General features: G+C 45.4%; 1 protein-coding gene across 3 annotated transcripts in view; it reads right to left on the reverse strand.

The window, feature by feature from the left end:
* Window positions 1–13,880, reverse strand: part of KLHL12 (kelch like family member 12) — a 76,850-nt gene that overhangs the window by 33,549 nt on the left and 29,421 nt on the right. For all 3 annotated transcript variants that reach the window (XM_030561065.1, XM_030561064.1, XM_030561066.1), the window contains 3 exons: window positions 10,146–10,295; window positions 8,944–9,058; window positions 6,389–6,495 (listed from right to left, as the gene is read on the reverse strand). In XM_030561065.1, coding sequence (XP_030416925.1) covers window positions 6,389–6,495; window positions 8,944–9,058; window positions 10,146–10,295 — 372 coding nt within the window. The remainder of the gene's footprint in view (window positions 1–6,388; window positions 6,496–8,943; window positions 9,059–10,145; window positions 10,296–13,880) is intronic.

The raw sequence follows: 13,880 nt of genomic DNA on the forward strand, positions 1-13,880 counted from the left end.
TTGGTCAGCCAGCCTTGGAAGCACCACATATAGAGGCGTGCATTTTTTACCACAAAAGTACAAGAGGCCATATGGCCCAGAAGTTGTAGGGAGTCTCAGAAAGTGACCTGAGGGTTGTTCCGCAACTTGGTGATCTGATTTCTTATGGTGTTGAATCTGTCGAATGGGAGAGATGCGAGTCCTCTTAACAAATCGAGGTGTGCACCTATGAACTCCAGTTGTTGGGTAGGAATCAATGTAGATTTGTTCGTTTATATGTAGGCCAAGACCTTGGAAACAGTTGACAGTCATCTGGGTGGATCAAACGGCCTCCTCAAGACGCTGCACTTTGAGGAGGCAATCATCCAGCTAAGGTAAAATTATGACTCCTTTTTTCCTTAGGTGAGCCGTTACCCCCGTGAGAATTTTGGAAAAGATGTGGGGAGCTATTGAGAGGCCCAAGGGCAAAACTCTGTACTGGTAGTGCTGTGAGCCCAGAACAAAGCAGAAAAAATGCCTGGGGCAGGATGTATAGTTACATGAAAATAGGCGTCCTGCAGGTCAAGGGCTGAAAACCGATCTCCCTGCTCCAGCGCTGGAATTATGGTTGTGAGGGTAACCATTTCGAATTTTTGCTTTTTGATGAACTTGTTGAGTCACCTGAGGTCGAGAATTGGCTGTCATCGTCTATTTTTCTTTTCTGTTAAAAAATAACAAGAGTAAAACCCCTTTTCTTTGTGCTGGTCGGGCTTCTATTTGCAGGAGATGTTGTACCTCTTGGTGGAGCAAGTGGTCATGAGAAGGGTTCCTGAAGAGGGATGACATACGTGGGAGGTATGGACAGGAAGGGAATGGAGTAACCCATTCTGATAACCTCTAAGGCCCATTTGTCGGTAGTAATGTTCTGCCATTTGTGGTAAAAAAAGTAGCAAGCAGTGCCCAAAAATATGGGTAGGTAATATGAGCACTGGAGTGGGGGGGGAGTCTTCTATACCCTTGAGCAAGGCTTCAAACCTGCTTGTTAGGTAGAGGGGGTTGAGAGTCGACAGAGTGGAGCAGCGACATTGGTACCTACGTCTCTGGTGTTGTTGCCGTTGGTGATCATATGGCCTCTGGTGTTGCTGAGTGTAGGTCGGATATTGTGGACATTGATATTGCTGATACCTATATTGTCTCCTTCTAGTCAATGGTGTGTGGATGTCTAGGGACCTGAGCATTGCTCTGGAATCCTTCACGGTATACAACACTTTGTTGGTCTTTGTGGTGAATAATTTGTCTCCATCAAAGGGGAGATCTTCCACAGTATTCTGAATCTTGTGTGAGAAAGAAAAAGATGTGATGCTGTTGCAAAAAAAGCGAACGTGATTCTGGGATGCATTAACAGGTGTGTTGTGAGCAAGACACGAGAAGTCATTCTTCTGCTCTACTCTGCGCTGGTTAGGCCTCAACTGGAGTATTGTGTCCAGTTCTGGGCACCGCATTTCAAGAAAGATGTGGAGAAATTGGACAGGGTCCAGAGAAGAGCAACAAGAATGATTAAAGGTCTTGAAAACATGACCTATGAAGGAAGGCTGAAATAATAGGGTTTGTTTAGTTTGGAAAAGAGAAGACAGAGGGGACATGATAGCAGTTTTCAGGTATCTAAAAGTGTGTCATAAGAAGGAGGGAAAAAACTTGTTCACCTTAACCTCTAAGGATAGAACAAGAAGCAATGGGCTTAAACTGCAGCAAGGGAGATTTAGGTTGGATATTAGGAAAAAGTTCCTAACTGTCAGGGTGGTTAAACACTGGAATAAATTGCCTAGGGAGGTTGTGGAATCTCCATCTCTGGAGATATTTAAGAGTAGGTTAGATAAATGTCTATCAGGGATGGTCTAGACAGTATTTGGTGGTGCGATGAGGGCAGGGGACTGGATTCTATGACCTCTCGAGGTCCCTTCCAGTCCTAGAGTCTATGAATCTATAAGATGTAACCCATGAGGCCCAATGCATCACGACTGCTGTTGCAGTGCCCCTGAGACTACAGCTTTGATTGCTGGCTCCTGTCCTCAGGAATATCGGTAATAAAGTCCATGAGTTTCCTGTAATTTCTGTGGCCACATTTGGCCAATAGGGCCATGTAATCAGCCATCCTGAATTGTAGTGTGGATGACACAAACTTTTCGACCAAGTAGGCCCAACCTTTTACAGTAACTCCTCACTTAATGTTGTAGTTATGTTCCTGAAAAATGCGACTTTATGTGAAACGATGTTAAGGGAACCCAATTTCCCCATAAGAATTAGTGTAAATAGGGGGGATTAGGTTCCAAGGAAATTTTTTTCGCCAGACAAAAAAGACATTATATACACATACACTATATGTTTTAAACAATTTTAAACAAAGAGTTTAATTTTGTACAGAGCAGTGAATGATTGTGATGCTTGGTTGAGTTGGTGGAGTAAGAGGGTAGGATATTTCCCAGGGAATGACTTGCTGCTAAATGATGAACTAGCACTCGGCTGAGCCCTCAAGGGTTAATACGCTGTTGTTAATGTAGCCTCACACTCTACAAGGCAGCATGGACAGAGGCAGGAGGGAGGAAACACAATAGATGCAGGGCAGAGGCTGCAAACACTTCCCTGCAAAAACTGAACATGATGATGAGCCCATGCTATCCAGCTGGAGCGCACCACTCCCTCCTCCTGACAACACATGCACGGCTGCACAGGTGCTGACTTTCCAAACTGCTCGGGGATGCGTGCATGAGTGAGAGAGAGAGAGCGAGAGATGCACTGCCCCTTTAAGTACATGGACCCCACTTCAAGTACGTTGCCCTTTTAAGCAGATCAGCCAGTTCAGACAGGAAGTAACAGCTTCCAGCAACCTCCCTCCTTTCTGTCTCTGAGCCCTGTCCCCCCTCCCGACTTTGGAGAGAGGGAGTAAGGAATGGGGGAGGAGGGAGAGGCAGGAGCAGGGGGACATCCTGATATCAGTACCCCTCTCCCCCCACAAGAAGGAAGCTCCTGGGAGCAGCTTGAGGGCAGGGCAAAAGCAGCACTGCAGTGGGGGGAGGGCCACCTGAATTGCTGCTAGGCAGCTGCTGAGTCACACATCTTACAGGGAATTTAACGGAGCTGATGGGGGGCAGCCCCCCTGGTTCTAATCCCCACAAGGAGGGGCTGCTCTCTTCCAGAGAATCCTGCAAGCAGTGGACAAAGCAGGCAGCTGCCAAACAACATAATAAGGGAGCACTGCGCAACTTTAAACGAGCTTGTTCCCTAATAGATCAGTAACATAACGAAACGTTAATCAGGACAACGTTAAGTGAGGAGTTACTGTACCGTCTTTGTTAAAGGAGGTGGATGGGAGATGCTGTTTGTTCCTCGGGTTAGCTGCTTCAACTACCAGTGAATTTGGTGCTCGGTGCATGAAAAGGAACTCTTGAGCTCTTGGAATAGGCATAGTATTTCCAGTCTGCTAGCTTGCAAGCAGGTGTTATAGTGGCCGGTGTTTGCCAGATATTCTTGGCAGGATCCATAATGCTGCATTAATAGGAGAGCAATCTTAGATGCACTGGAAGTCTGTCAGCTCATGCTGATTTTCAGGTACTTCCTCCAGGGTAATCTTAAATTCATTAGCCACTCTTTTGAAGAGATCCTGAAAATTAGAAAAATCATCCACTGTTGGATGTGGGGGCATAATAGCCTCATCCAGTGGGGATGGTGGCTTAATTAATATTGTTTGGAGAGGGGTCAGATGCCTCTTCTTCTGCGTGCAGCACTGCAGATTGTTCCTGTAGTTCAGTCGCAGATGTATGCACAGGTTCAAGAGGAGATGCGGTGTCACCTTTTCTGGGGCTGTATCGGTCACCATGGTGTCTCCTGTATGATTTCCAGGGGCCCCATTAATGCTACTATCTGGGAAATGGCATGGGTGGTCCCATCCAGGGTGGTAGGTCCTTGGAGTATGAAGACCTTGATCTCCTGTGTCCCATGCTGACTGGGGTCTGGAATTGGGAGGAATGGTATGGTGAAAAACCTCCCTGAACATCAGTCCTCATAACCAGAGAAGTGAAAGGGAACAGGAGCTGTCGGGGCCACATTGATAGGTCTGGTTAGAGATCAGTATCAAGCAGAGGGAACTGTAGGGTCAGTGATACCAGCAAATCCCTTGAATGAACAAACTGTGGTGCCGCAGTGTTTGCAGCCAGAGTGCATTCTGTTAGCTGCAATTGTGATGCCATGGGTCAGGTGGTCCTGAACGCTGCTGTGCCGTAGGGGCAGGAATAGTGGCTTGAGGTGCCGGTGCCACAGTAGCAACTGCACTAGGCTGTGACATGGGCAGGCTCAGTTGAATCGGCACTGGGTCTTTCAGGGTGCTGCTCAGTGCTGCATGAGAAGAGGCAGGCAACTTTAAGCCTGAAGCCCTGGCATCGGGACGGTGTGCCTTGGAAGCAGCCAGGGTACCTGCAGTGCCAGAGGTGCTGGGCGCTTCATAAGTGCTAAGCCATGGAGTGGTCGGCACCGAGGAGACAAATCTGCTTGGAGATCGTTTGGGAAGTGGTAAGTCTTTGTGAGGCAAGGCAGGTGGTTGTTTTTTTGCCTTTTTTTAAATTTTATTACTCTTTTGCTGACCTAGGAGGGTTTTGTGTCGCTCAGGAATCCGCACCTGGTTTGGAGGCAGGTACGAGGGACTTTTCCATTAATATTAACTTGAGCCTGAAGTATCTGTCTTTTCATAAAATCATAGAAGATTAGGGTTGGAAGGGACCTCAGAAGGTCATCTAGTCCAACCCCCTGCTCAAAGCAGGACCAATCCCCAGACAGATTTTTACCCCAGTTCCCTAAATGGCCCCCTCAAGGATTGAACTCAAAACCCTGGGTTTAGCAGGCCAATGCTCAAACCACTGAGCTATCCCTCCCCCCGACTTTTAATTTACTACAGTAGATACATTTCTGGGGGATGTGGGACTCCCCCAAGCAGCGAACACATTGAGAGTGGCCATCCGAAATAGGGATGGTGTCTCTGCACGTAGTGCAGCACTTAAAACCTGGTGAGCCAGTCAGATTATGAACTGACAGGAAAAACGGGAAGGAAGGAAAAAAACTGAGTTTTTTTGTTTGTTTGTTTTGAGGGACTGGGAAAGGAAAAATAAAACGTATCTGACTAAATACAGGGTAAAACTGTGTAAAACTAACTAGACTAGCTAAAAGCAAAGAAATTGCTTTCAGGCCAGGGACAGTAGAGAAGGAATTGAGAAGACTGGCCATGCATGTGTACTATTGAGACACGGTGGGCACGTGAGGCAGGCACCGCGCATGCACGGCCCGTGTAAGTACTGCTGTAAAAATCTCCGAGCGAAGGCGCAGGGACGCACCAACACACGGAGTGGAGCACCCACAGGGACACTCATTTTGAAGAAGAATGGGCTCTTCAATCTAGTAGAGAAAGATAAAAAACAATCCAACGGCTGAAAGTTGAAGCTAGAGAAAATTTAGACTGAAAACACGGTGTAAATGTTTGACTGCAAGAGTAATTAACCATTGGAACAACTTACTGAGTGTTGTGGTGGATTCTCCATTACTGACAATTTTAAAATCAAGATTGGATGTTTTTCTAAAAGATCTGCTCTAGGAATTATTTTGGGGAAGATATACAGCCTGTGCTATGCAGTGGTTCCTTCTGGCTTTGAAATCTATTAATCTATGAAGACATTTTTCTCAATGTATATTTCCTGAGATAATATTTTAATTAATCTTTCCAAAAAACCTGATATGTCTATGTTATCAATATTAAGACTAATGACCATCAAATAGTGGCATCTTTCCTCCACAGATCTTACTGTGCTCTACAAACTTCTCTTATTTATTACACACTATTTATACACTAGCATCATTTCACCACTGAAATACAGACTCCAGTGTGGCAGCTCTTTAACAGCTAATAGCAACATTACACAATAGCTTAGGAGAGGAAATGGAGAATACAGAATCTAACTACAGACGTAATTTAAGGAGGTAGATTACAATCATCCAAGCTGGAACACAGAAACTCATACAAACAGTTGCAAAAAGTTTCAGAGGAATTTTTAACAGCCATAAGAGCTTGGGATCTAAATTTAATATCTCACCTAAAAGACAGTCCCACAAGCAGCAAAGAGCCCTTGGTACTGAGTTGGGGCACCGGTGCAAATCTCAGTCAAGCGGAGGAAGGATGCTGAATCATTAATACTTCTGGCAACATCTAAACCTCAGCAGTCCCTCTGAATATAAATCTCCAATTCTAAGCGGAAGAGAATTGACAGTCCATATGGGGAACACTAGGCAATTATCCCCTTACCAGAATGTTTAGACCTATCAGTGTTTTGATCCATTACATTTGCAGGACACACTGGTGTTGAAAAATGTGGGAAAGCAGATGATTCCTTACCGGCAAGAAACTCCACTCCTGGGTCTTTGGGTCATATTTTTCCACCACATCAATAGGTGACTGCTGACTACCAAAGCCTCCAATCACTAGCAGAACCTCGTTAGCCCCTGTAGAAGAAAAGTCCAGAGTCAAGTTAATTCCTCTGCCACCAAAAGGTCACCTAGAAAGAATCCTTTAATGAAATTTTTGGATCCATCCTGGAGGGATGGTCTGTGCCAGGAATGATGGGGCACAGCTCCCTCTTTAGCTGAATATTGCTGTCACTGCTCTTTGTCTCCCTCCCTGCTCCATACAGACAATATTCAGCCTTCCCCACACCTAAAAGTGGCTGGTAGAGGGTGCATGCTCCTCCTAGCTTATTCTCACAAGAATGTTTTCCTTTCTCATAATCTAAGCTACCCCTCAGATGCAGGCCAGAGAGAACACCCTCCCTCATTCACCGTTTCACTGTGAGCATCAATGCCCTATCCCCTCTTCATGCAACCAGTTGCTGCTGTACCTACCTAGCTACCCAACTGAAGCACAGTAGGAGACCTATCCTGACAGAAGGAAGCAAGTCAGCTACAAAATACTCATAATTAAAGGCAGAGGGGATGATTTGGGGGAAGAACTATTTTCTGAAAATATTAAATTACAAATAAAGTCATTTTCAGGAGACCATGAAGTTAATTGTGTTGAATATTTCTCCTATAAAGGAAAGAAAAGAGTTCTGTGCCCTTTTTGCTTCTTTATCATGTACAAAGAAGGCCTGAAAGGATTTTTCCTGCCTGTTCTGTTTAGCTTAGAAATATCAAGAATATAATGTTTCCTCTTCTGTTTTTTTCTGGAGGTCTCTTGAAGGCGCAGACTAGTGGAGTGGGAGCCTGTTGAGCCCCTACTTAAAGGGGAGCAGTGTTGGATCTTTAACAAGGAAACTTATTTTGTCAGGAGTTTGAGTTAAATAAGTAAATAAATACATCAAAGAACAGTGTAATCGTTTCAAAATCTCTTCGCCCACTCAGTTGCCCCATTTCACCTCCTTGCTACTCATTCCATCATCATCCTACTACTTACCCAGTTGTCCATAATAGTGCCAAGTAAAACAAGGATAGCCAACCCCTGAAAAGAAAAAATCCTAAATATTCTGCCTAATCCTTCCTTGTACATCACAGAGAAGGGGGAGAAAAAATCAAACTATTTCTTCCTTTGCAGTCACCTTAAAACTATGTAAACAAGCAAATGATTTTGAAGCATGTATTTTATCCCAAAGCTCCACAGAGCTCTCTCCCATTTCTGTCTGATTTCTGCCTGTTCTCTGAGTGTATGTCTATGCAGCAATTTAAGCCCAGGTCTCAGGCAAGGCTCAAGCCAAACCCCCCTTGCATACACACAGCAAATATGCTAACCTAGGGCTCAGACCCAGGATCCCAGGACACTGCAGGGCTGGAGGGTCTGAGTCATAGAATCATAGAAGATTAGAGTTGGAAGAGACCTCAGGAAGTCATCTATTCCAATCCCCTGCTCAAGGCAGGACCAACCCCAACTAAATCATCCCAGCCAGGGCTTTGTCAAGCCGAACCTTAAAAACCTCTAAGAAAGGAGATTCCAATACCTCCCTAGGTAACTCATTCCAGTGCTTCACTACCCTCCTAGTGAAATTGTTTTTTCTAATATCCAACCTAGACTTGGTCCTGCTTTGAGCAAGGGGTAGGACTAGATGACCTCCTGGGGTGCCTTCCAACCCTGATATTCTATGAGTCTATGACTTCCCCTACTCTTCCTTGTTCCGTCATCTGCCACCACTGAGAACAGCCTAGCTCTATCCTATTTGGAACCCCCCTTCAGGTAGTTAAAAGCTGCTATCAAATCCCCACTCACTCTTGTCTTCTGCAGGGTTAACTGGGTGAAATTTTATGGCCTGTGTTATGCAGGAGGTCAGACTAGATTATAATAGTTCCTGGGTGGGAGTTTTCGAGAGAGATGAAAAGCATTTTTCCCCTGCAAAAGGACTGCCAAGAGCAACTGAACTCTAACTACACTGCAATGAACTGAGCTCAACTCTGCAGACCTGTCAGAAAGAGAGATCGTAACTTCAAGCAAGAAGGGCGCTTGCTAAAGCATGTGTCAAAGAGAGACAAAGAGTTTATTTTTGCTCTTTAACACTGAGGTATCTCTTCACTTCCTACCTTCCTGGTGTTTTTAATGATCTGGGTAAAGGGGTAGAAAGAAACTATCTCACCACATTGGCATACACATCTAGAAGCATAGACAACTTTGAGGGGAAAGACAGTCTTGTCGCAACACACAGAACTGGAAGTTAAGGAGACCTGGTCTCTATTCCCAGCTCTGTCACAAATTCAGTGTTTCTTCTGAGACAAATCACTTCCATTCTCTGTCTGTTTCCACCCTCTGTACAATGGGACTATTACTTGCTTCCCAAAGGGTTATGAGAGTTAGCTCATTAGTATCTGTGAAGCACTGAGATCATCAGTCAGAAGGCACTAGACAAGCATCTAAATACAATACCTGGCAATGTCCCAGAGAACCTCCTGAGTGTCTTTTCCTTTGTTGCTCACCTAGACGTGCTCTGGTCCTGGGTCCCTGCATCTGACTCCGGAGCTCAGGCCTTAAGTGGAATTTCTTAGCTTCATCTACAAGGTCTCTGCACGGCAAACTGCACCGTATAAAAGGCTGCGAGAAAACATGTATATGTTGTATGTTTGATTTCTTTTAAATTCCCTAGAAACAATCATGTTAGAACCAGTTCCACTGGATTTAAATGACATTAAAACTCTGGCTTGCATGATGACCTGCTGGCAACAGAGAAAGGCTGCAAGTGCTACAGACGAAAAAAGACCAAAAACCTGCACAGTGCCAGATACTGCAGGGCTCCCTAACTGTGGAAGAACAAACAAGACCGAGTAAATTACCAAACTAAGATAAAACAATTTAAGCAATATTTAAATTAGTTCAACTACGTCTATGCTGGGGATTGGCATCAGGGTAATAATATTAGTTTTAGATCAATTTCATTATACCAGTGAACCATTCTAATGTAGTTTGCCGCAGGAAACAACATGGGCAGCCTCCGGGCCAACAGCCGAAGTTTGAGTGCATGGGAGAGGGCTCAGAGCTGGGGCTTGGAGTGCAGGGCGGAGTGCATGTCCCTGCAGCTCCAAGGTGGAGGGACCAGGGGGCTCCGCACGCTTCCCATGCCCGCAGGTACAGCCCCCGCAGCTCCCATTGGCTGTGTTTCCTGGCCAATGGGAGCTGCAGTGCCAGCGCTTGTGTTGAGAGCAGTGCACAGAGCCCCCCTGGCCACCCCCCGCCAGAAACTGCAGAGACATGCCAGTCAGAGCCGGGAGCCTGCCAGCCCCACCAACCCTTCCCACCCAGCATCAACGAGGGCCTACCCGCCCCTCCCTCCCCAGCACAGGTCCTGGGCCGTGTGCTGCAACCTACTCCCTCCAGCACCCCCAGACCGCTCTCCCAGATCACCCACAGCCCCCTGCCTCAAGTTTTAGTTAGGGGTATATAGTAAAAGTCATGGACAGGTCACATCCATGGTTTACTGCCCGTGACCTATCCATGACTTTTACTAAAAATACCCGTGACTAAAACGTAGCCTTAATTATAGGCCATCGCTGAAGGGAAACAGTATGGAAAGAGTCCCCAGTGTGTCCTATTGAGATATGTGGGGCTGAACTATGGGATGCAAAGGAATAATAATATTGACTCTTAACCTTTCTATATCACAGGATCACTGTGCTGTTTATACCTCGGTGTCTATGACATCTGTGATGTAGCGTGGGGTAAGAAGCGGCATGCGCACGTACTGCAGCAGCTCTGGCAAGGAGTCCTCCCGTTCCTTTTTTGAGTGTTTCACCCAATTTATAACTGCCTCAAAAACAGGTTCTTCAGAATCCACCTAAAAAGAAAAAGTATTGATCAGACTTCAGAGAGGGTTGTTCCAGTGTCTGGATTTGGGATGAACAATAACTTTCCAGATTGTTGACTCTGCTTCTCAGTTAGCAAAAAGGTTGAATTCTTAAGCAACAGTTTATCATGAGGGTTTCAAAGAATGATATTTACAAATGATCACCAAGAAGTTGTCTTTGATTTTTCCTATTTGAAGTGCCACCCAGTTGTTTCCTTTTATATCACCATATCTCCCAATAGCTTTCTGGAACTTTCTATAGCCATTAGAATTTACTCATCGTGCTCCCATTAATCCTCTGCAGCCCATGTTCAAATGCCCAAACACTAACCTCTTAACACCAGATGCTCCGGCTTTCTTGGTCCATTTCTCCCCACTTGAAGAAACCAACCTTCAAATACCCACCCCCTCCCAGAGATATTTACTGACTCTGGAAAACTGAAATCTGTTGCAGACAGATCTGAGCACTTTGGCTAGGCTCTGAAAATACAAATTGTTTGACTGTCGGTAATTCCAGGGCACTCTAAAAGTGCAACCACTAAGGAGAAGGCTCGTAAGTAATTAAGGTTTCAGTAAGTCACTGGGGTTGGGCAAGAAACAGCAATGGGACATGAGTACCCACCTTACTGCCAACATGACTAGCGATTTCATTCCAGTCATATAGGAAAGCCAGATATTAGGCAGATGTAGGGGTCTGGTAAAACCTCACAGGTTTCAGCCACAAGATGATACCCCAGCCAAACCAAGTGAGCATATCAACAAACCCTTGGAGGATGCGGTAGGTTTAAAGATGAGACAAAGCTCTTACCAGGAACGCTCAGAGAGCACAGCCCCAGGTAAGGGGGCAGTTCTACATACAGAAACTCATTCTGAAACATAAAGCATACAGCCAAGATTGGTCACTTCCCTTTAAAACTATATATGAAGTTAATTTTCTTCCTTTCAGTATTGTACTTGGTGTGCTTGATCAAAAACACAGCATAAAATCTAAACATATCAAAGGCATGAATTGATACTCTGAGAGCATCCTTGAAATACATAAGCAAGTAGAAGTGATCATGCCCTTCTCTGTTAATACCCGAACAGCAGATCCCCATACCTAACAAATCTGCTGCTAAAATCCCACTTTAGAGACAGGGGAAGCTGCTGTAAACCTCAGGAATTTGAACAACACCAGCTTCATTTCCTCCCCAGTGTAACATCTATAGAGCACTCACTGAAATAATGGCTGAGGCAGATCTGAATGTTACAGGATCCTTAATTCTGTGAAGACAAGTGATACTGCCACTTATATAGGGTCCCCATGATAAAAAAAAAATCAATCTCCAGAGTAAGGGCTGGTACAGCATTAAAATCTCAGCTCCTGAGCTGAGTAAAACTACCATCCACACATGGGTTGCTGTCTCCTGCTCTCCCCAACACTCCTCCTGCTGCCAGAAACACTCAGAGCTCATTGCATCCATTCCCCCACCCCCTTGAAACAGAAAAAAGGCAAATGGGAAAACAGAGGGACAACAGGACCAGCACATGAGCAACAACAATCTCAATCCAGGCATGCTGGTGAACTTCAGAAGCCCAAATTTACACTCACTCGTTTGCAACCTGGGACGCAAATCTTGGACTGTTCCTGGAATAGCCATCATGGCTGCTACAATACATAAATTTGGTTTAGCCCAATCTTTACAAGAATGACTGCATGGCAGCAATGCATATAGTCAAACAACTAGAAGATTGGAAGGTTAACTGCAAGACCATGCTATACTCGATAATGCAGCAGTTAGATGGCTGAATAATCTAGATATCAACTTGTATGCTCACAACCCGGGAAGAATAAGTAGGGGAGGCAAAAGTGGATGGGAACCTGGGAGGCAGTAACCATGAGATGGTCGAGTTAAGGATCCTGACACAAGGAAGAAAGGAGAGCAGCAGAATACGGACCCTGGACTTCAGAAAAGCAGACTTTGACTCTCTCAGGGAAATGATGGGCAGGATCCCCCGGGAGAATAACATGAGGAGGAAAGGAGTCCAGGGTTGCTGGCTGTATTTTAAAGAATCCTTATTGAGGTTGCAGGAAAAACACATCCCGATGTGTAGAAAGAATAGTAAATATGGCGAGCGACCAGCTCGGCTTAACGGTGAAATCCTTGCTGATCTGAAAAGCAAAAAAGAAGCTTATAAGAGGAAGATTGGACAAATGACCAGGGAGGAGTATAAAAATATTGCTCAGGCATGCAGGAGTGAAATCAGGAAGGCCAAATCACACTTGGAGCTGCAGCTAGCAAGAGATGTTAAGAGTAACAAGAATGGTTTCTTCAGGTGTGTTAGCAACAAGAAAAGTGTGGGCCCCTTACTGAATGAGGGAGGCAACCTAGTGACAGAGGATGTGGAAAAAGCTAATGTACTCAATGGGTTTTTTGCCTTTGTCTTCACAAACAAGGTCAGTTCCCAGACTGCTGCACTAGACAGCACAGTGTATGGGAAGGAGCTGACCAGCCCTCTATGAAGAAAGAAGTGGTTCGGGATTATTTAGAAAGACTGAATGAGCACAAGTCCATGGGGCCAGATGCACTGCATCCGAGGGTGCTAAAGGAGTTGGCAGATGTGATTGCAGAGCCATTGGCCATTATCTTTGAAAACTCATGGCGGTCGGGGGAGGTCCCAGATGACTGGAAAAAAGATAATGTAGTGCTCATCTTTAAAAAAGGGAAGGAGGAAGATCCGGGGAACTACAGGACAGTCAGCCTCACCTCAGTCTCTGGAAAAATCATGGAGCAGGTCCTCAAGGAATCAATTCTGAAGCACTTAGAGAGGAAAGTGATCAGTAACAGTCAGCATGGATTCACCAAGGGCAAGTCATGCCTGACTAACCTAATTGCCTTCTATGAGGAAATAACAGAGGTCTGTGGATGAGGGGAAAGCAGTGGATGTGTTATTTCTTGACTTTAGCAAAGCTTTTGATACGGTCTCCCACAGTATTCTTGCCAGCAAGTTAAAGTAGTATGGGCTGGATGAATGGACTCTAAGGTGGATAGAAAGCTGGCTAGATCATCAGACTCAACGGGTAGTTGAGCTCCATGTTTAGCTGGCAGCTGGTTTCAAGCCGAGTGCCCCAAGGGTCAGTCCTGGGGCCGGTTTTGTTCTTCACTAATGATCTGGAGGATGGCATGGACTGCACTCTCAGCAAGTTTGCAGGTGACACTAAACTGGGAGGAGTGGTAGATACACTGGAGGGTAGGGATAGGATACAGAGGGACCTAGACAAATTAGAGGATTGGGCCAAAAGGAAGCTGATGAGGTTCAACAAGGACAAAGTCTAAAGTCCTGCACTTAGGATGGAAGAATCCCATTCACTGTTACAGACTAGGGACCGAATGGCTAGGAAGCAGTTCTGCAGAAAAGGACCTAGTGGTTACAGTGGACGAAAAGCTGGATATGAGTCAACAGTGTACCCTTGTTGCCAAGAAGGCTAACAGCATTTTGGGCTACATCAGTAGAAGCACTGACAGCAGATCGAGGACGTGATCATTCCCCTCTATTTGGCGTTGGTGAGGCCTCATCTGGAGTACAGTTTTGGGC

Source organism: Gopherus evgoodei, chromosome 4 (genome assembly GCF_007399415.2).
Source record: "Gopherus evgoodei ecotype Sinaloan lineage chromosome 4, rGopEvg1_v1.p, whole genome shotgun sequence".
NCBI classification, from domain to species: Eukaryota; Metazoa; Chordata; order Testudines; family Testudinidae; genus Gopherus; species Gopherus evgoodei.